This window comes from Melanotaenia boesemani, chromosome 14 (assembly GCF_017639745.1).
Source record: "Melanotaenia boesemani isolate fMelBoe1 chromosome 14, fMelBoe1.pri, whole genome shotgun sequence".
NCBI lineage: Eukaryota > Metazoa > Chordata > Actinopteri > Atheriniformes > Melanotaeniidae > Melanotaenia > Melanotaenia boesemani.
Genome location: NC_055695.1, coordinates 29,652,043 through 29,672,793, shown reverse-complemented (window position 1 = coordinate 29,672,793; position 20,751 = coordinate 29,652,043). Strand labels below are relative to the sequence as shown.

The 20,751-nt window shown below is 38.3% G+C and overlaps 1 protein-coding gene across 6 annotated transcripts in view; it reads left to right on the top strand.

The window, feature by feature from the left end:
* Window positions 1-17,725: 17,725 nt before the first annotated feature.
* tp63 (tumor protein p63) overlaps window positions 17,726-20,751 on the top strand; it is a 42,478-nt gene continuing 39,452 nt past the window's right edge. For 4 of the 6 annotated variants that reach the window (XM_042006866.1, XM_042006865.1, XM_042006871.1 and 1 more), the window contains exon 1: window positions 17,726-17,793. In XM_042006866.1, the coding sequence (XP_041862800.1) occupies window positions 17,741-17,793 (53 nt within the window). In that variant the 5' untranslated portion in view covers window positions 17,726-17,740. Of the gene's footprint in view, window positions 17,794-20,265; window positions 20,399-20,751 lie in introns of those variants that run through there. The other 2 variants (XM_042006867.1, XM_042006868.1) reach the window with 2 other exon arrangements.

The following is a 20,751-nucleotide window of genomic DNA, read 5'->3' as shown; positions in this document are numbered from 1 at the left end:
TATGTTCAGAATACAAAATAGTAATCTGAATACACTCAAGGTGCAGATATGTACATGTGATATTAGCGGTTGTACTTTACAAAGACAAAATCTCTTCTAGAAATGTTCAGCGAAATGTTAATATTTTAAAAGAACATAATTGTCAAGAATAACTAATTAGGAAATTACTTTAAGATTTACTTCAAACTGGTGTAGTGATAAGGTGATCCATGAGTGACTGTTTTCTCCCCCCTTTCTGCAGTGACCTGTCAACCACCTGAGGTGGCACCTTAGGTGACCATAGACTGCATATAAAAGATGGACAGAGCATCCATGATGTCACCCGTAGGTTTCTGAAGAGCAAAAGTGACGCTCATTGGGCAGTTCCTACCATCGCCATCTTGGCAGCGTCATGCCTGCCATCGCTCCCTGAAAATACAAAAATGGGCAAAGTGGTGGCGCTGAGAGGGGGACTGTGAGCGTGGGGGTGGATAATTGACGTCTATCAAACGCTGAGCTACCTGTAGCTAAGAGCTAACTGATCCATCTTGGATCTAACGTGAGCTAACCAGCTAGTGAAGGTCTAAAGGGCTAAAGCTGTTAGCTGGCTAAAAACCTCGTTTGTGCTAAATTCTTGCTGCAGATATTGGATATATGTCAATCAAAAGGACACGCCCCAAATTATGCCAAATTTCAAGATTAAATAACATCCAAACAGATGAGTTAGAAAAAAAAGTCACCCCCCTCACAGTTGTCATAAAGGTAAACTTGACCCATTAATACTAAAATGGATTTTTGTACCAGCCTTTAAACATGTTTATTTCTGCTGTGAAGTTGGCCTTTTTAACATGGGAGTCTATTTTTTGCACTCTCGCATAGGCTTCACATTTCACCACCGGACGTTGCCGCTTGGAGGTGACTAACCAGATTTCACAGGTAGCCAGTGCCACCCTGACCAGCCCACTAGCGTTGTCCTTCTAAAAAAGCAACAGTCTTTTGTATGAGAGGTGTTATTACAAAATTGCCTAATTTCTAATGTTTCAAAAGACCACACATCCTCAGATTCAAAAAAGATAGTTTACTCATAGTTGCACAATTAACGTATAAAGGATAACTATTGCTCAATAATAGAAGTGATCTTAAACTCTGTGTTCTGGTGACACATAACTGCAATGACTGTGCATGACACAACGGATTAATGAAAATAAACTATTGCTTTAATGTTTCATACATCACTGTTTTTTAATACCTACGGCACATGGCAGCAACTCAACACATTTAGTCATGTAGACATGGTGAAGACAGCTTGCTGAAGTTCAACCTAAGCATCAGGATAAGGAAGAAAGAGGATTTCAGTGACTTTGAACTTGTCATGGTTGTTGGTCTGAGTATTTACTGGGATTTTCACACACAACCATCTCTAGGGTTTACAGAAAATGGTCTGACAAAGAGAAAATATATTCAGTTTGCAGCAGTTGTCTGGACCAAAAAAGAAAATAACACAGTTGGGAACTGGGCCCCTTCTAACTGTATCACCTTTACAAGTCTCATCTTGTCTTGACGGATTGTGTCATACTGGGACTTAGTCTTACCACCAGTAGCTGCATTATTCACTATAATTAAAACCTGCTTTATTAATATTTTTAGAAGTCTACTCCAAATTTGGTTTTAACCAAGCCACAACTTCGGCCTAGCACATCTATACTGGTTGCTAAAACACTGAAGCTAGCTAAACATTGGATAGCATGTGATGTTTACATCTGTGTTGCTGAAACCTCAATTATGCTTTATTAACTGTGATGCTAAACAAAGACATTAAAACACTGCCTCTGCATTTTATATCAGTGCTCGAGAGGTGCTAAATTGAACACATTCTTTATCTCAAATAGTAGATGTCACTACTAAGAAAAGATACCATTATACTCACAGGTGTAGAGGACTTTAAACAGAAAGTGTATGTATGCCTGAATCTGGCTACACAGTTTTAACTGATGGTTTTGTAGCATTCACAACAATTCCTTCTTTGGTTTTACTGGGCCGTACCCTGCCTGCTGACCAGCTTACATACTCTTTTCAAACTTACCATTACTGCTTGCGATGGATTATAAACATTGAAAGGCGCATGACTAATCACAATGGCATTCTGACGTCTCTTGCTGCAGGCACACATGCAGATAAATGAATTTAATAAAGGCACACATCACGGTTTGGAACTTATCTTGAGCTTCAGTTTTTTGTAAAGCTTGATGGACTATAGTGGAGATTAGAGTAGGGTGCAAAGAAATTCTTTTAGATGTAGTCATAAAGGTGTATCATTATTATTTATTATTATTTAAGATTGACCTTTATTTATACAGGCGGTCCCATTGAGAAATGCAGTCTCACTTACAAGAGATACCATACCTAACCTAACATGCAAATCTTTTGACGCCACCTTCTACCTAATACATTGTTCATATTGCTGGCTGAACACAGAAAACCTGTATACAGAATATAGAATATGGAGTAATACTACAGGGTGTGCAGAATTATTAGGCAAGTTGTATTTTTGAGGATTAATTTTATTATAGAACAACTACTATGTTCGCAATGAACACAAAAGACTCATAAATATCAAAGTTGAATATTTTTGGAAGTTGGAGTGGGGCCTTTTTAGTTTTAGTATCTTAGGAGGATGTTTCTGTGTTTGCAGGTGACTATTACTGTGCATAATTATTAGGCAACTTAACAAAAACCAAATATATATCCATTTCACTTATTTATTTTCACCAGGGAAACCAATATAACTCAAAATTTAAAAAATATACATTTCTGGCATTCAAAAACAAAACAAAAACAAATCAGTGACCAATATAACCACCTTTCTTTGCGAGGACACTCAAAAGCCTGCCATCCATAGATTCTGTCAGTGTCTTGATCTGTTCACGATCAACATTGCGTGCAGCAGCAACCACAGCCTCCCAGACACTGTTCAGAGAGGTGTACTGTTTTCCCTCCCAGTAGATCTCACATTTGATGAGGGACCACAGGTTCTCTATGGGGTTAAGATCAGGTGAACAAGGAGGCCATGTCATTATTTTTTCTTCTTTTAGACCTTTTCTGGCCAGCCACACAGTGGAGTACTTGGATGCGTGTGATGGAGCATTGTCCTGCATGAAAATCATGTTTTTCTTGAACGATGCTGACTTCTTCCTGTACCACTGCTTGAAGAAGGCTTCTTCCAGAAACTGGCAGTAGGACTGGGAGTTGAGCTTGACTCCATCCTCAACCCGAAAAGGTCCCACAAGCTCATCTTTGATGATACCAGCCCATACCAGTACCCCACCTCCACCTTGCTGGCATCTGAGTCGGAGTGGAGCTCTCTGCCCTGTACTGATCCAGCCACGGGCCCATCCATCTGGCCCATCAAGACTCACTCTCATTTTATCAGTCCATAAAACCTTAGAAAAATCAGTCTTATGATATTTCTTGACCCAGTCTTGACGTTTTATCTTGTGTGCCTTGTTCAGTGGTGGTCGTTTTTCAGCCGTCCTTACCTTGGCCATGTCCCTGAGTATTGCACACCTTGTGCTTCTTGGCACTTCAGTGATGTTGCAGCTCAGAAATATGGCAAAACTGGTGGCCAATGGCATCTTGGCAGCTTCACGCTTGATTTTCCTCAGTTCATGGGCAGTTATTTTTTTCAACACGCTTCTTGCGACCCTGTTGACTATTTTGAATGAAACGCTTGATTGTTCGATGATCACGCCTCAAAAGCTTGGCAATTTTAAGAGTGCTACATCCCTCTGCAAGACATCTCACTATTTTTTACTTTTCAGAGTCCATCAAATCTCTCTTCTGACCCATTTTGCCAAAGGAATGGAAGTTGCCGAATAATTATGCACACCTGATATAGGGTGTTGATGTCATTAGACCACACCCCTTCTTATTACAGAGATGCACATCACCTGATATGCTTAATTGGTAGTAGGCTTTCAAGCCTGTACCGGTTGGAGTAGAACAACATGCAAAAAGAGGATGATGTGGTCAAAATACTCATTTGCCTAATAATTCTCCACACACTGTATAACTATTATCATTAGTTTTAATTTAGTATAAAGTTTACTAAATCTACAGTTATGATAGTAGCCTCAAACAGTATACATCATTCAACTCTGAAAAGTCTTACCTTTCCAATGGTCACAGAAAGGAGACTGAGTAAAATACATATGTATTTGTCATGTCTGGTGCAAAAGGGTTACGTTTCCAGCAGATTGGCCTCTATGATGCCACATCAGTAGCTGGTTTTGGCCAGGAAACATTTCCACCGGCCTCCCACAACACTTAATAATATAGTCACATGGATTAAGTATTTTAATCAACCCATTTTATTTTTTATTAAAGCCACTTCATGAGAGGTCAAGAGAGTGGCATTGCTCATTAATCCAGTGGAAACATAAATTTTTGTAATAATTTCTGCAATTGAAATCCACCAGATGAAACACTTGATAATTCAGAGGGTCAGTAGGGTCATTAGCATTTGCTTTCTGGGGATTATATTATAAAAATGTTTTGTTTTTGGAGATGTCCCATGTGTACCGACTGAAGCTGAGCTCACTGAAAAAAAAAATTCTGTTTGTGCCAGAACTGAGCCAGGTGTCACTCAGACATTTGCCAAATGACTCACACTCCACTTTCGTCATGTGATGTGAAGCCGGAGGTCAACATTGACACGTCTGTTAAGAAATGCTACTCATAAGCTTATCAGATGAACAGATCCGTTCTCCTTCATCAGCATCTGTATCCTGAATGAACTACAGTACATCATCTGCTGCGAAAGCTTTTTTCTGCTGCACTGGCATGATCTGGCAGCAGATAGACACATCATGTACGGCTATACTAAGAGTAAGACGAGAAGAGCGAAACTGGCCATCGGAGCACTGCCATGCCTGTTTCACACAAGCGTGCACAGCCATGCCATGACACCTTAACAGTTGTACAATCGCAAAAACTTCTCACTAACGGAGATTGATGTGTGACGTTATCTTGCTGGAACCTGGTTTACCTGACACAGCGAACATTCCCATCCCAACTACCTCCTGTTCCTCCAGATCAGCTTTCATATGCGGTCTTGTCAGTGCAAATTCTGTAAGCCTATGAATTAGCAAAAAGGATTACATGGTTTCTCACTTGAGCTGACCTCATGTCAGCTAAAGAAGAATGAAAAACTAATAAAAATCAAGGTCATTGTTGAATGGGAAGGACTGAGATGGGAGGATTTATTGAGTCTGACTCAGAAGTTTAATGGTGAATTGAGCACAGCCTGAACCATGTGCTTCCTCATGAACTGAAACGTCTGTGAATCCAAAATGTGTTTTTTTTTTCTTTTCTTAAAAAAAAAAAAAAAAAACAGCTTCAGAGGATGTCCCAGTTTTGTGGTACACTGGGATTTTTTCCCTGACATCATGATGAATGCAATTCACAGCATGTTGAACATGTAATTGTTTGAAGGCTTTGGTATGCTACAGATGAACTATATCCAGCTACTCATCAGAGACTCTAAGAAATGCCTCTGAAATATCCACTTTCATTGAAGCGTCCCAGTACGTCGACAGCGTGTTTTATTTTTACAGCATATCCAGTGACAAAGGACACTTTAACCCCTCACTTAGATTACATGTGGACGGGTGCAAGCATCATTATGTTCTACGCATTCATGCTTTTTAATAGGTCGACAGGCAGACCAATCACACTTGTCAACCTGTTGCCAGGATACCGGCGGTGTGGGGTGCTAAACACCGGTCCACAACTTTTACATCATGGACTATATTTCTGAAAGTTAGAATATGAAAGTATATTGTGTTACCTCACAGAAGTGCTGAAGCAGGTCCCAGCAGCACCTGCTCTTTCAGTGTACAATATCATCACCCCTTAGCCCTGAGTCTTAACAATTTCCAGATTTAATGCTGGTGCTCGACATATGGGAAGATCATCACCATCTAATCCTAATTAATTGACTACCTAGAAATGATAAGTAAGGCAGAAGAGCATGTTTAGTATGAGTGAGTGTTTAAAGTTAGGCATCATGTCATTTATCTCCACGTTTTATCTTTAGTTTGCTAATGTTATAAATTTAGCAATAATCCGAAGTACATATTTATTTCAGTGTAACATTTAAATATCACATTATATGATTATCTGTTTAATGATGTGGCAATAAGCCTCTGTTTCAGTTTGCTGCTGCTTACGTTTCGGCTCATTTCCTTGTTGTAAATGGGAAATTATTGGCATCACACTATGCAAACACCACGCCATGAGTGATGTCGTCTTAACATCAAAAGACAGCAAGGACAGGTTTAGTGCTGGATTAGCTGTGATTGATGGTTTGTGGTTCACTGGTTGATCTGCTTCTCAGATCTGGAACCAGTTGGAGGGAAAAGCTTTGATTGTGTTTACCAAAAACGTCCAGCTCCAGTCGTGAAGGGAGTCCGTCCCCTGGGAAAAAAAACAAAGCAATCCAGTAATACTCCTCTGAACTGAAGCAGGTTTTAATCCAGAGATTCGTGTTTTTCTTCAGTCTCCAGTCCCCTGGGCTCTTTGTATATATTAAATCATATTTATATCTTCTTTCTAGAAGTCTTAGTAGGACAAAAAAAACTCAAGTGTGTTTTCTAGTAACACTTTTCATCTAAGATGTTATTCATGTTTATATTAATATGACAAAGTATCCCAACAACTCTTTTAATATTTACCCTCCCTTAGAACTGTTTCAGCTTCTCCTTTTCTTTCCCTTTATTGGTCTTAAAACATGACATTTAAATTGTGTTTTGGGGGATGCTTTTATATAAGAAATAGCTCAAGCTGGTGAAGTGAAATCAAAAATATAATTTGTTTTTACACCTCTGAAAAAAACGTAAACAAATTGGTGCAGGCAGATGTGTTTCTCCAATTCACGATGAAGGTCCTAAATAAGTTCGGGTACCACCAGTTAGCTTCAGAGGTCACTTAATGAACATCACCCATTCTGGTGTTTGTTTATTTTATTTCTTTTAATCAAACTGATTTGTTTTATTCATCTATTTGTTTTTACTCACACTTATTTATGTATGTATTTTTTTTATTAATTATTCTTATGTGATCTTTATTTTTAATTCTTATTTATTTTATAATTAATTGTATTTTCTTCTATTCCAATTTCTTTCGTTTTTGTCTTTTTTCCTCAGATTTTTCATGTATTTAATTTGTTTTTATATAATTATAAATAAATTCAGGCATTAACGGGTTGATAAGGTCCACTTGTGTTCAGTCTAAAGGCCCGTTTATGCTCGACGTAGAAGATGGATACGCAGACGGACGGACAGTTTCGTCCGTCTTCTGTTTCGGTTACATGCGTAATTTGGTCCGTTTTCAGGGCGCTTAACTATCAGTCTCTTGACGCAGAAGACAGCGCAATACCACCTGAAATTGCGGGGGCAGTGATGAGTAGAGTAGCTGACATGCCACCAGCGAAAGAAACAAACCAGAGAAGAAGAAGAGTAAAATGAAGCAGAAGAAGAATGAAGACGAGCACATATGCAGAAATTGTGCGAGCTTTGAAAGAAAGACTGTGAATGTTTATAGCATGTTGGCTGGTTGGAAACAACTTTATAGCGACGCGTCACGGCTGCCAAACAGTGTCTGAAACTGACTTCGGCTCGTGGGAAGGAACTCTGAACTCAGCACTGCCCACTAGTGGAGGAACTGACTTTAACAACCATGGCAATGCAAAACATACATGGAGGTATGAGGACGGCGACGTATGACAACGTTTGAAATGGATGTCTAAATAAATGGGCCTTAAGTGGCACATGATCTCAGTATATACAGTATACACCTGTTCTCAGGGGCCCACAGAGGACCATTAAATCCATCCTTTCATATTCTATTCTAATGCAAGGTTGGGGGGGGGGGGGCTGGAGCCTATCTCCAACAGTTACTACATGAGAGGCAAGGTCCACCCTGGATGGATCACCAGTGCATCACAGGGCAAACACAAACAAACTCAAACTCACTGCCAGATAGAATTTAGAGCTACATCAGTTAACCTAACATGCTTATTTATGGACTGTGAAAGGAAGCCAGAGTACCTGCAGGGAACCCGCACATGGACGGGCAGAACATGCAAACTCCACCATCCAGACAAGGTCCATCCAGATACATTCTTGCTGTGAAGCAACAGCGCTAATCACACTGAGGAGCCAGCCACCAAAGCCAAAACCGACAGAATATGGCAACAAACAAAATTCTCAGTCAGGGGCATTAATCAAAGAAGCAACAAAGAGACCAAAAGGTAACCCGGAAGGAGCTGGAAAGCTCCACAGTGGAGCCTGGTGTCTGTCCACAGGACCACTTTAATGGTGCATTCACACCAGCATGGTCTGTGAGACTCATTTCCATTGGGTGGAAAATGTCCTAAACATCACAGCTTCATTTAGATTTTAGATTTCACACTTTATTCAAGTGGATCAAAAAGCCTGAACAACGTCAATATGCAGTCACAACAACTTCTCACTAGAAGTCATATTGTCCGAAACGTCCACTGACCAACAAGAAAAAAGCAGAAGGAAGAAGAAAACCCAGCTCATCACAAACCCAGCTCCAACATCCTTCCTGTTTAGCTGGCTCATTCACCTCAAGTAAACAATGGAGCAACAATGAATTTATGCAGGCATGTGCAGGAAGAATAATCTCTACCTGATATTCGGAATATCCATTTTCATGAAAACTGATCGGAACAACGATCGGCATAACTCAAATCTTTGAAATGGAATGACATTTTCATCCACATGAGCGTCATACGGATTACACTCAAGCTTGTGTTCTTGTAAACATGGCTACTCACAATTATTACACACAACCTCACACCTTCCAACCACAATGTTGTACATTTTGTTTTAGCCTTCATCAGCTAATTATCCATATCGTTAGCAACAGTTCCATTAAAAGGGGAAAGTCCTCAAATGAGCTGTTTTAATATGAGTAAAAATTCAGAATAAACAAGTGAAATTATCTGTTCATGTAGTAAGATAATTACAGCTGGTAAGATTTCCTGAAATAAGAGGAAATATCTAGACTTCAGTGTGAAACATTCATTTGAAGTTGCTTATTAAGTGAAGAAAAACCTCAAAACCAGCCTGTTAATGCTTCTTTTTGGAGTTGTTTCTTCCTCAATCAAGAGAAAAGATCTTTAAAACAAATGTATCTTCTTAATTTGCGAATTGCTATCAATGGCCTCATAAAAACAAAAAGAAAGATCTACCTTCACCTCCCCTTTATCACTTGTTTAAAGTCTAGATTTTCTTTTTACTATTTGAGGAAATCAGTGTGTGTGAGATGGTTCTGAGAGGTTATGAAACAAGATTTTATAGCAAAAATTGAATCTGATAGATACAACGAGATCTCAAACAGTGTCCCAGTGAGATAATTTAACTTAATATGTATGTAAAATAACCAATTTTAAGATTCAGTAACTAAGTAAGAAAAAAGACTTATTCTCTCAAAACATAATTAATCATCTCACACATTCTGCTCTTGCCAAGTGTGTTAATGACACCATGAAGACCTTTTGGTTAAATATAAGGTTGTAAGACTTGGTTAGACTGTACAACTGCACACATTTTTCCATCTTTTGCTTCTGTTTGTGTTTGTAGCCGCACTGAGAACACAGGTGAGGTAAAAGTTGCCTGGCAGCTGCTATTCAAGTCGGAATCATGTAATATGTTATATTTATGTCCCACTGTTTGGATGTAAATATTGTAGTGACTGCGGCAGCACTGATGTGTTTAACATGAACTCTTGCTGTGCTGCTGCTCGTCTTGACCACAAAGCTTTCAGTGAGCGTCTTGGTTCAGTTCTTGGAAGGAAAATAATGTTGATACTGTTATGTTGCTGCTTCTCATCGAGTCCTCCAGATTCCTCCTATATTATATATAAAAAATAAAATTAAACATTTTTACAACTCAAATTACCATTAAACAGCAATAGAAGTAAAATATCACATTTTATTTTGTTTAACACAAGATATTGCTTGATGTTTTTGCTTTTATTTGGACCACAGCCAAACTTTTTAAGCACTTAAAAAGTTCAGTTGGAACTTTTGGGATTAAAAGCAAATTTTAGTAGTAAAATTAGTTGTAAAATAAAAAAGAATGTTGATGGATTGAATCCTACTTCATCCCAGTCAATCTGTTGTGTCCTGAGGCAAAACACTTTACCCTCCTTGCCTTCGGTGTCAACATCACTGGTGTATGAATGTGGTGGGCAGAGAGGCTGCTGACGTGGATTAGCTGCCCTGTTTCTGTCAGTCTGCCCCAGGGCAGCTGTGGCTTTTCCGTGTACAAACTTATTACAGTATTGGCATCATTAACTTGTTTCTCCTCTCTCAGCAGGTCTTCCTGGCTAAAAGTTGGGATGCTTGTTGGTCTCTCTTTCCTGTCCCCTCCACCCCAACCGGTTGAGACAGATGGCCGCCCTCCCTGAACCGGGTTCTGCTGGAGGTATTCCTTTATGTTAACAGTGAAGGTTTTTGTTTTCTCTTTTCCGCTGCCGCCTGCCACCCCGTGCAGCTCAGGATTGGGGACTAAACTGTGGTCAAGATTCAATGCAATCCGTTAGTTTTCTTAGCTAGGTTATGATGTATGACTTGTCTTGCATGAATACTGATGAGATGACAGTGAATCGATTTGTCTGTATAGCACCCTTAGATGATGTTGTTGTGAATTGGGCTTATACAAATAAAGCTAAACTGAACTGGCTCCTTGTGTAGTTTACCCGTGTGAATGAATAATGCCCCTAAACCCCCATCTCCCCCATCCCTTTAAAACTCACATGCCAGCCCAACCAACTGCCTTTCCTTTTGTCACAACATGCTGGGTTTAAGGTCCTTACATACCACCTGAGACTGATGCTTTTGTTTTTGCCGGAATCTCAAAATGAACCAAATGCCAACCTCTTCTACAGTTGTTGTTTAACTTTGGCAGCTCTGTTAATTATATATGTGAACAATTACGGTCAGGGTGGAACCGGTTACCTGTTGAATGCAAAGCAACTATATTTTTGGCCTAAAGGATTTCTTTGGTCATTTTCACACTTAATAAATCACTAGACTCGATTTGTTTGGGGACTTGGATCATTTGGGAGTTGTAACATTCAGATGGTGCAAGTTTGCTTTCACACTGCTCTTAGTCAAAAGGTTCAGTTTGTTTGACATATTCCCCTCCTCACCTATGGTGGTGTTGTATCAATAATTACTGAAGGATAAGAGAAGTAAAAACAAATAATACTTACTCATCTATAGGTTCATTCAGTGCGATGTTCATTTCGGTTGTGCATTCACACCCAAACGAACCAGACTTTCTGAGCAAACACACTAGGATTCATGTAAGAAGTGCTGGTGTAAAAGCACCCTTAGAGAAACCTGTAAGAACTCTTCAGGCAGTAAAATATTATAGTAATATGGCTTTTTAAACCAAGATTTCTGGTTTGATTCGTTAATTTTAACACGGCTGATCTTCAGATGGCCATTCACACATGAGGCAGTAGAAGTAGGTCTGGCATTGCTAAACTATTGTATTAAATAATTTATTTGATCAAAAAAGGGGAAAATATGATTATCTTCAATGGCTTGTCTTATGCATCAGCTCTTTGACACTAAATTATTACCAGCAAACATCTTACAAAGAATAAGGCTTTTCTAAAATAGTAGTTAGACTGGATTTAGCATTTAACTCTGGCTTATTGCCATTTTGTTGCCGCTGGCAAGAATAATTTTCCCAGGACAACAACAACAAGACCTCAGGTGTTACAGTCTCTGTGACAAAAGGTGCATTAATCAAAACAAATGTGATCATATCGTGGGAAAGCATCAATAATTGTCTGGGAGTTTGAATCTTACTACATATGATTTAACAGAAATACAGGTTTTACTGGTTATATGGGAAAGCTTGTGGCAGTTTCTAACTGTTTAATCTTTATTCTGTTATAGAAGTGCAGGCCAGAAAATATTCCCCGCTCCAGGAAGTGACTTTGTATTAAAGTTTGAACACTTTTTTTATTGACTTGTTTACATTTGTGAGACAAGATCAGTGCCTGCATGCTTTCTTTTAACGTTTACTTTAACTTTCCCCAAACACATTACCAGTTAAAAAAAGAGGTTTCCTTTATGAACAATAAGTTGCCAGGCAGTTTAGTGCATAGGCTGTAAAATATGGCCTCTCAGACACTTCACCGGACACTGGTAGTTTTGACTCATCTGGATTTCCCCTGCATTAGTCACCAACTGGAATATACACACAGACGCACACAAGTATGCCCACATATCCCCTTTACAGTGTGAGAGTGATTGGCTGCAGTGTGGTGTGTGTGACTGACACTCATAATGCAGCTCTTCACAGTGCAGCAAACATCGGGGGGGCTACTTCATCAGCTGCTACGCCAACTGCTCTTTGGCATCCTGAATGAAAACTCCAGGCATTAATGAGCCAGTGTGAACTGGGCTGCATAATGCCTTGAGGACAATGAACACTCCAAAACATATTAAAGTGATACGGAGCTCTATGGCGGGCTGTCTGCTATCTATGGTTTTGACTGCAGATGCGATTGCAGATTAAAGCGGACTTAACGCTCTCTAACCAGAGCCTTGTGAGAATAATAACCACATTACACATATGTGCACTCCTACTGATGACAGCACCAGAGATGTCACTGACGTAGCTGCCAACTCATAAACACACACATACATCTCAGATGAAGTAAGAGGGGTACGGTGACCGCTTTCCAACGCCTGAGCCTTAATTAATGATGTAAGGGTCTCAGGTGTCATTGTAAATATCAGATTTAATGACATCTTGAGGTCAGTTTGTCCTTGTTATGTTGAGATGTGGTAGCTGTTGAAGAGCAAGCATCTGTGCCAGAAGGGAATTTGTTGTAAAGATAAGGTAATAATCACTGTGAAATTTTACAAGTAGGTTTAAAACGTTGACTTGTTTTTGTCGGTTGTGATTGATCTTTGTTATTCCACAGAGAAACTGAACGAGCTGACAACTGGTATTTCCGGCTGTGACAATGCAGCATGCTTGTAACCTTCAGGCAGTTGTTGTTGTTATTTAGTATCACAACATTAGTGCAAACTATCTCAATAATTTCTGGGGAAATTCAGTGAAGATATTAAAGGTGTCCAGAGGACAGATCCTAATGAGTATTGTCATCCTCGGATGTTTGCTGTCGGTACAACCATAAGGTCAAAGTTTTCACCACTGCAAGGTACAGTATATCCACAGCTAGAACAAATACTGGCAAGTAGTTTTGTCCAAACAGTGAAAACAAAAAGTAAAAAAAACATTTCTGCTCTTTGACAGTTTAGTGCCTTTCTTATGTTGTTGGTGTCTTAACAGCTGTAAGACTTGGGGTGTTACCTGTGTTTGCAAGTATTAGACCATCTCATGGTGTCTCTATTAATGCACATCTGCATACAAGGAAAGCCACTTTATAAGGTACAAATATTTCTAACGAATTGTCCTTTTAATGTAAGGTAAGTTTGGGATAAACTTCTAAGTTTTTGCTAATAAAACAAATCTCTCTCTTTTTTTTTAACAGTTTGGAGCGAATAAACTTGCCTGCAAAACTCAACTTAATCAAGTGTGAATTTTTAATTATTTCTTTAGTTTTTTTCATTAATCATTTTCATCAACAATTTTTTAACTCTACATTAAAATGTGCAGAGAAAACATTAAAAGAAACATATATTCTGAAACACAATGAAAAACTCGCTGGATGTGTGTCCTTGCTTGGTGCCTGCTCAGGGGAACTTAAAGGTACAGTGTGTAAAATTTACTGACATCTAGTGGTAAAGATGTGCATAGAAATTATTTCCATCATCAGGCCATCAGTGTCCAAAATTCTTCAAGAAATAAACGTGTTTTTATCTGTGAGTGGATCCAGTGGCCTCAGGTGCAGCGACGACTGCACTACAGGTAACTGCATCAACATTCTGTACGTGTGGACTGTCTTCCTCTATGGTTTTTTTTGTGGCATTACTTATCCCAAACTGTGCTCTAGCACCTGTCAAACACAGCCCGTACTGCAGATTTAAAGCTCAGATGGTTCTCACTTCACACACAGAGTTGTTTGTACATTCAGAGACACCATAATAAAAATGGTGGCACGAATACAGCAGCTTTCATGTATGCCCTAGTTTGCACCAACAGGTCCAGTTCGGTACGGCACAGGTAATACATATTTTTTCATGTTTCCATGAGTAAAAACTAGGGAGGACAACAGAATATCTGACTCGAACCGTCTTACGTTTTTGGGACCCTTTTGTTGGGGTTCAGATTTTACAGATCCCACCCAAGAGTGACACTCTGCAACCCACTGATTGGTCAAGAGAGTCATCACTTCCTGTGAAACTTGGCAAAAAAAAAAAAAAAAAAAAAAAAACATTTTTTTTATTGCAACTTATTTTTCTTTCAGTCATTTAATTTCTTTCAAAGCTACAACAGCTCCGTGTTTAAATTATGGTGATTTATTTTTGTTGTTTAAAGCTGCATACTGCTGGATGTCCACCACTCTCCTTTTTTGTTCTTGTTACATTCTTCTTTGTTATAATTCAAGGAATGCACCACTTTTCTATAACTTTGCTAACACTGCTATTATGTAGCTGACACATTAATTGCTATCTGCCATATATCCCACAGGTAAGGGTACAATTGGCTGTGCAAATGCAACAGGGATCAGGATTTATTAAACCAAACTGAACTCGAACCATCTAACCAGATCCTACCGACCTGTTTTCCCTTGGTGCAACAAGACTCAGGTGGACCCAAGACAAGTATAAATATTATGGCTCATTCTAAGAGAATAAAAACATAACAGTTATTTTAGTTAAGCGATTAAATACCAAAAGATATAGAGTTTTTAATGATATATTACATTTTTTTTGCTGATCTTTGAATTTATAACACGCTGAACCTTTAAACAAGATAAAGATTCAATGTGAGCCATTGTTTACCTTTTTCTAGGTTACTTTTATGACTTGGCTTTCTATGAATACAAATATGATGAATAGTGTTGGACTGGTACTGCAACAGACTGGCGACCTGTCCAGGTGTACTTGCCTTTCCCCTGCTAATTGCTGGGATAGGCTCCAGCTTCCCCACAAATCTGAACTTAACAAAACCGCATAGAAAATGGATGGATGGACTGGGGCTGCATGGTGGTGTGTTGGTCAACTCTGTCAGCTGGGGTCTTTCTGTGTGGAGTTTGCATGTGTGGCTCACAGTCCAAAAACATGCATGTTAAGTAACCAGGTGATACTAAATTCTCCATAAAAATGAATGGCTGTTTGGCTCTGTGTGATGGACTTGTGACCTGTCCAGGGTTTAACCTACCTCCTGCCTAAAAGCAGCTGGGTCATGCCCAGACCCTGCATTGGATGATAGATTACGCTGAACTGGATTAAAAATATATATGCCAGTGAACTGAAATATAGTTGGATTACAATGAATTTAACTGAATCAGATTATGAATATTAGGTTAATCATTCTCTCTAAATTCTCTCCATGTGTGGGTGTGAGCATGAGTGATTGCTTGTCTCTCCCTGTGATGTTCTGCTGCAGAGCCAGTCCAAGGCATGAATGAGCTAAGCTGCTACTTGAGGCTCCCACACCACCAATAATGCAGAGGGAACAAGTATGTGAGTTTATGTAAATCTACATGTTATAATGTACACACTCTTTCTAGAAAATGTTATGAATTTATGTTCCTGCATAAGATAACTCAGCATGTGGTTGAACACATGCCAGAATGCTTCAGTAGAAGTGAATAGGCAATTTGTATTGGACCTTCTCAGTATAAAACATTGAAAAAGCCTTTATAAAATATTACAAGAGAGCAGTCTGTATGTCCGACATTTGAATCTATTGAAAATGGACCTGGTTAACTATCAAACAGTACTGATAATGTTTAAACACAGCACATAATATATTTTCTGTCAGAAAGAGGAGGGCTTCATTTCTGGGGGAAAACAAAATTTAAAATGCACTTGGTGAGAACCACTAGGAAAAGTATTTGTGTGGGGTCCATCTGTGGAATGGGCTCGGGGAGAAACACAAGCAATGTACACATATTCAAATCAATGTGTAATGAAAAAGGTAAGGTTGTCAAACGGTACAGAAATAACACAAGTTGATTACTGAAACAATAACAGGTTATTTTTACATATGCCTTTATTAAATATATTATTATTATTATTATTATTATTATTATTATTATTATTATTATTGTTATTATTATTATTATTATAAAGGGTGGGATTTGATACGCTTTGGCTTCTTCCGACACCTTTTAAAGAGTGACATTTAATTATATTTCAATTTATTGGTTTAATTTCCTTTTTGTTTACCTTTATGCTCAAATAAACTGTCAAATTATCAGTCAGTCAATGATACTGAAACAGCGGGGGCTTACGTAGGTGTGACCTGATGATTAAATCCTTTACTTTGTACTGATTCTGAGCTGAAACCTTCCACATTCATTTGTGTAAAACATAATTTCAAGTCTTTCAGCCTCATTAAGTCACCGCCAGGTTAACACACAACATGAAAGTCTGCTGTATCTGAGATGTGTCTCTCGGTTGCAGCCGGCAGTCAGCAGGAGAATGAGACTGTACATCTTTATTAAAAGTACAAGAGAGCAGCTTAGAGGTTTGTGTTCCCTGGATACACCATATCTATTTATTATCATTCCCCCACCATGACCCCAACTTTTTATTTTAGCATGCTGATTCATCTGCTGCTCATCCCTGAAAACCACACAAGACCTCTAGGTTTACATTGCCATACTGCTTGGATGAGAAGGAGCTTCGGTTGGAGGTGCATGCACAATATCTGTGCATGCTAAGATAAGAGTCTATGTCGGCTACTTGTAAAAGAAATGTATTTCTGCCTGGTGTCTGTTTATGTCTGCTCAATCTTAAAGGGGATTCTTGCTCTCTGTTCATTTGCCGTTCATATTTCCTCCTTTACACACAACCTGCATTTCATGAGATGAGTAAAGTTTTAGCCTAAGGGGGTTTCACTTCCTTAAAGTGAAATCTTTAGGTGTTTTCTGATGTTTTTCCCACAGACTTTTTTTAGCTTAATTAGCACAGAGTTAACAGTCGCTGATGTGGAGGGTGTTCATGGGAATGTTTAGCATGCATGAACCCTCGTGGGCCTCGGTGAGACACGTGAAGCAGCAGACTCCACTGTTGAAAAACTGCTCAGGAATATGGGTGGAAATGTCAGAACACATGGAGCAGCAGGGAACAAGAAGAGCTCCTCAGGATGGGGGCGATAGCTGTGTGTATGTGTGTCTGTGTATGCGTCGGGCGGGTTGGAGGGGGCGCAGAGGTCAAATGTAGTTGCTTGATATCTATATCCTAGCAACAGAGAGTGAGTGATATCTTATACAACTGTAGCAGGGGATTGGTCAGAGAGCTGACCCAAGCTCCTCCTATTTGTAGGGCAGCCTAAGAAAAAATACCTAAATTCAAAACATCTCTCAAACTTTCTCCACTCTGCACTGTACCCTCCGGCACTTTAATCCAGGCCTGTCTATTTATTTATTTGAATGTATGTACAGGTATTTTGGTTTGTTTTTGTTTTTTTAATGAGTTGCATTTAATCTTGTGTAGCTCAGGCAGGTTATTCATACATGCACCTCGATGACATGCTGATCATTTTGAAGTGAAGTTTGGCATGACAACATGAATTCACCTTACACAGCGGTGCAGTATTACCCAGAGTTTCCCTTTCATCGGTAAGTACTCGCATACTGTTGAAACTGATGATTTACAAACATTTTCCTTTACATTAAGAATGTGTCTGGGGTCAGGAGATTTTCACACCTGATCATTAAAATTAAGTTTTCTTAAGCAACATGTGCTGCGGGGGGCACTTATAATTACTCCTTCTTTTGGTCTGATCTATAATATTGTAGTTAGACGCTGAAAATCTTCCTGCTTTTGCTTGACCTGCTCTGCTATTCAGGCTGATATCATTTGAAAGGTCCAAAATGACCTGAGAACAGTTGCATCTGCCTGGATCCTCAGCTGCTGTCCAGTCCTGATATATTTATATGTGGCATAGTTATGGCAACAATGAGTAAAGGGTAGTCAAGGCTAATAACAGACAGATCATATGACATCCAAGGTTCTTCTTCTGATCATTAAAGTATAAGATTGTTTAGAAGATGGGACTCATTTAATCAAAATGTTCTAGATGACTGAATTTGATCAGGTGCATTTCAATCGGTCGATGCTCAAGATCCTAACTTGTGTGTTTGGACTCCGAACTGTCCTTTGCATTTAGCGAGGCTGCAATGATAATAATCTGTGAAACCATCATGATGCTTAATTCAGGTGATACATTCAGTTTAGGTTACTTATCTTGTGGCCTATTATAAAAACTGGGACAAAAGACCTATAGAAATCTGTCCCAAAAAGGAATAAATAAAAAAATATATAAATTAAAGAAAACAAAATAACAACATATTGAAATAATGGAATCCTATAGATCACATTACCATTACAAAGAAAAAGAAAAATAAGAACCTGATTCTAATTCTAATTAATGAGAATTAGAATTATCTATCTATCTATCTTTCTATCTATCTATCTATCTATCTATCTATCTGTCTATCTATCTATCTATCTATCTATCTATCTATCTATCTATCTATCTATCTATCTATCTATCTATCTAGAGATGGTCCATAGAAATACTGCAAGTTTAAAATGTTATATTTATCTATTATTATTATTATTTATTTATTTTTCTTTCTTTTTCAACTGTTTTACTTCTATATAAAGTTAGGGGGCAGAAAGAGGAGAAACTTTGGGGCTTTCTGTTGTTTAGCAGTCATGTCCCTCTTCCAGCCACGGCTGACAGATGAGGGGGGAAAGGGTCTTAGGCTTTGAAAAGTGATTAATAATGACACTGGAGAGGGGCCCAGATCGGCTGGGCTGTTTGTTTTGATTGCATTTTCATCGGTCGGTGTGCCCAACCTGCCAGGAGACAATGGCCGTCCCTGTTTAGTGCTGACCTCTGCCCCCGTCTCGTCTGCAGGCGCTGCTCTGTGTTTAAGTGGATGCTGAACAGCCTTTGCCTCAGGCTATCTGAAAAAAAACTCTGAGTAACCAGACACTGAAAAGCAGACAAACAGCACCCAGTAAAAGGACAAAATCACCCAGCCAAGTGATGTTTTACTTAAACTAAACAGCTATGTTGAATAAGGACTGATGAAATTTTAGATTTTTGTAGAATCGGCTTATAAGTTAAGACTTAAATGACATTATATTCATGTGTGATGAAATTAATTCACACTGAATTAATCAGTTTCTTGATGTTTGTAATCAACTGAATTGGAATCTCAATCATTTAAACATTTAGATGGTAGACTTCACGAAGAGGTGAAAGTACAGATATTTACCTTATTTATATTCCAAACAAAAAACATACAACATAAATCTGGGTTGAGGGCTGAATGTCAGTAGTTTTACTGTTTAAATAATGCGTGTAAAATGTGTTTTCAGTCTTGTTAAATGTCTGTGCATGTCAAACCTGACGCTCATTCTGGTCAACAGCAAATGCCTTCAGGCAAATAAATAAGATTTCAATTAAACAAGTTCTACCAAAAAAAAAAAAAAAACCAGAGGATTACAGCCAGAATCAAATTATTTAGACACCGAAGTGACCACATCTTTACCTCACCTTAATAAATAAATAATATTTGCCTGCAGTCTCTTTCTCTCTCTCTCTTACTCCATCTCTCTTTTAAGTTTGCCTTTAGTATAAATTCTAATGGATTCATATGCTTAACTCCAGAACTATTTAGATAACCAATTTGTATTGTCTGTCACCTGCAGTTGTTCTTATACATTAGATTGGATTAAATATCTAAGTAATAGAATACATTAATTCATTCATTCAGTCTGTTCCCGAGTAAAATGATTGAAAGGTACATTAAAAAAAAAAAAAAAAAAGTTTTTTTTTACCAATCTAGTTTCCAGAAATTCCTGGTAAACAAATTTCACCCTACATATTCTTAAATAAATAAATATGTAAGTGTTTTTTTTTTAACAACCTTTATTATCACATTGGAGACATATTACAAATAAACATGACATTATACAATACATACAATATGACATCATACAGACACGAAACAACATAAATAAATATGTAAGTAAATAATTAAGCTAGTAGGTCGCCATCTTCGATTGCCTCGCGCTACACACTGGTTCCCTTGATATTATTAAAGGTCTGTAAGACATCAAGAACACTTTACAGTAGGATCTTCTCCTGCAGTAATTTTATTAATCTGGTCACATAATGCACCTGCAAAAGGAAGACAGAATTTGATCGTAAGTAATGGTGATGTTACCCAGGCGAAAAAAAAGTATACTTGAACATACTAAATTTAAGTACACTTAGTGTACTTCATGAGCACAAAAGTATTGTACTCAAAGTGTGTTATTTTCGAGTACTAAAAACGTACTTAGTATACTAATGATATGTCATTATTGCTACTTAAGATATACTAAAATACAACTTAGTGTACTTGACTGTACTATTTTGAGACACCATTAAGATCAACTTAAATATACTTAAGTACACTTTCCTCTACTAATACTGTACTTATTTATAATGTTCTTTAGTTCGATTTAAAGTATACTTTAATCAACATCTCAGATTACTATTAATAAATTTAGAATAT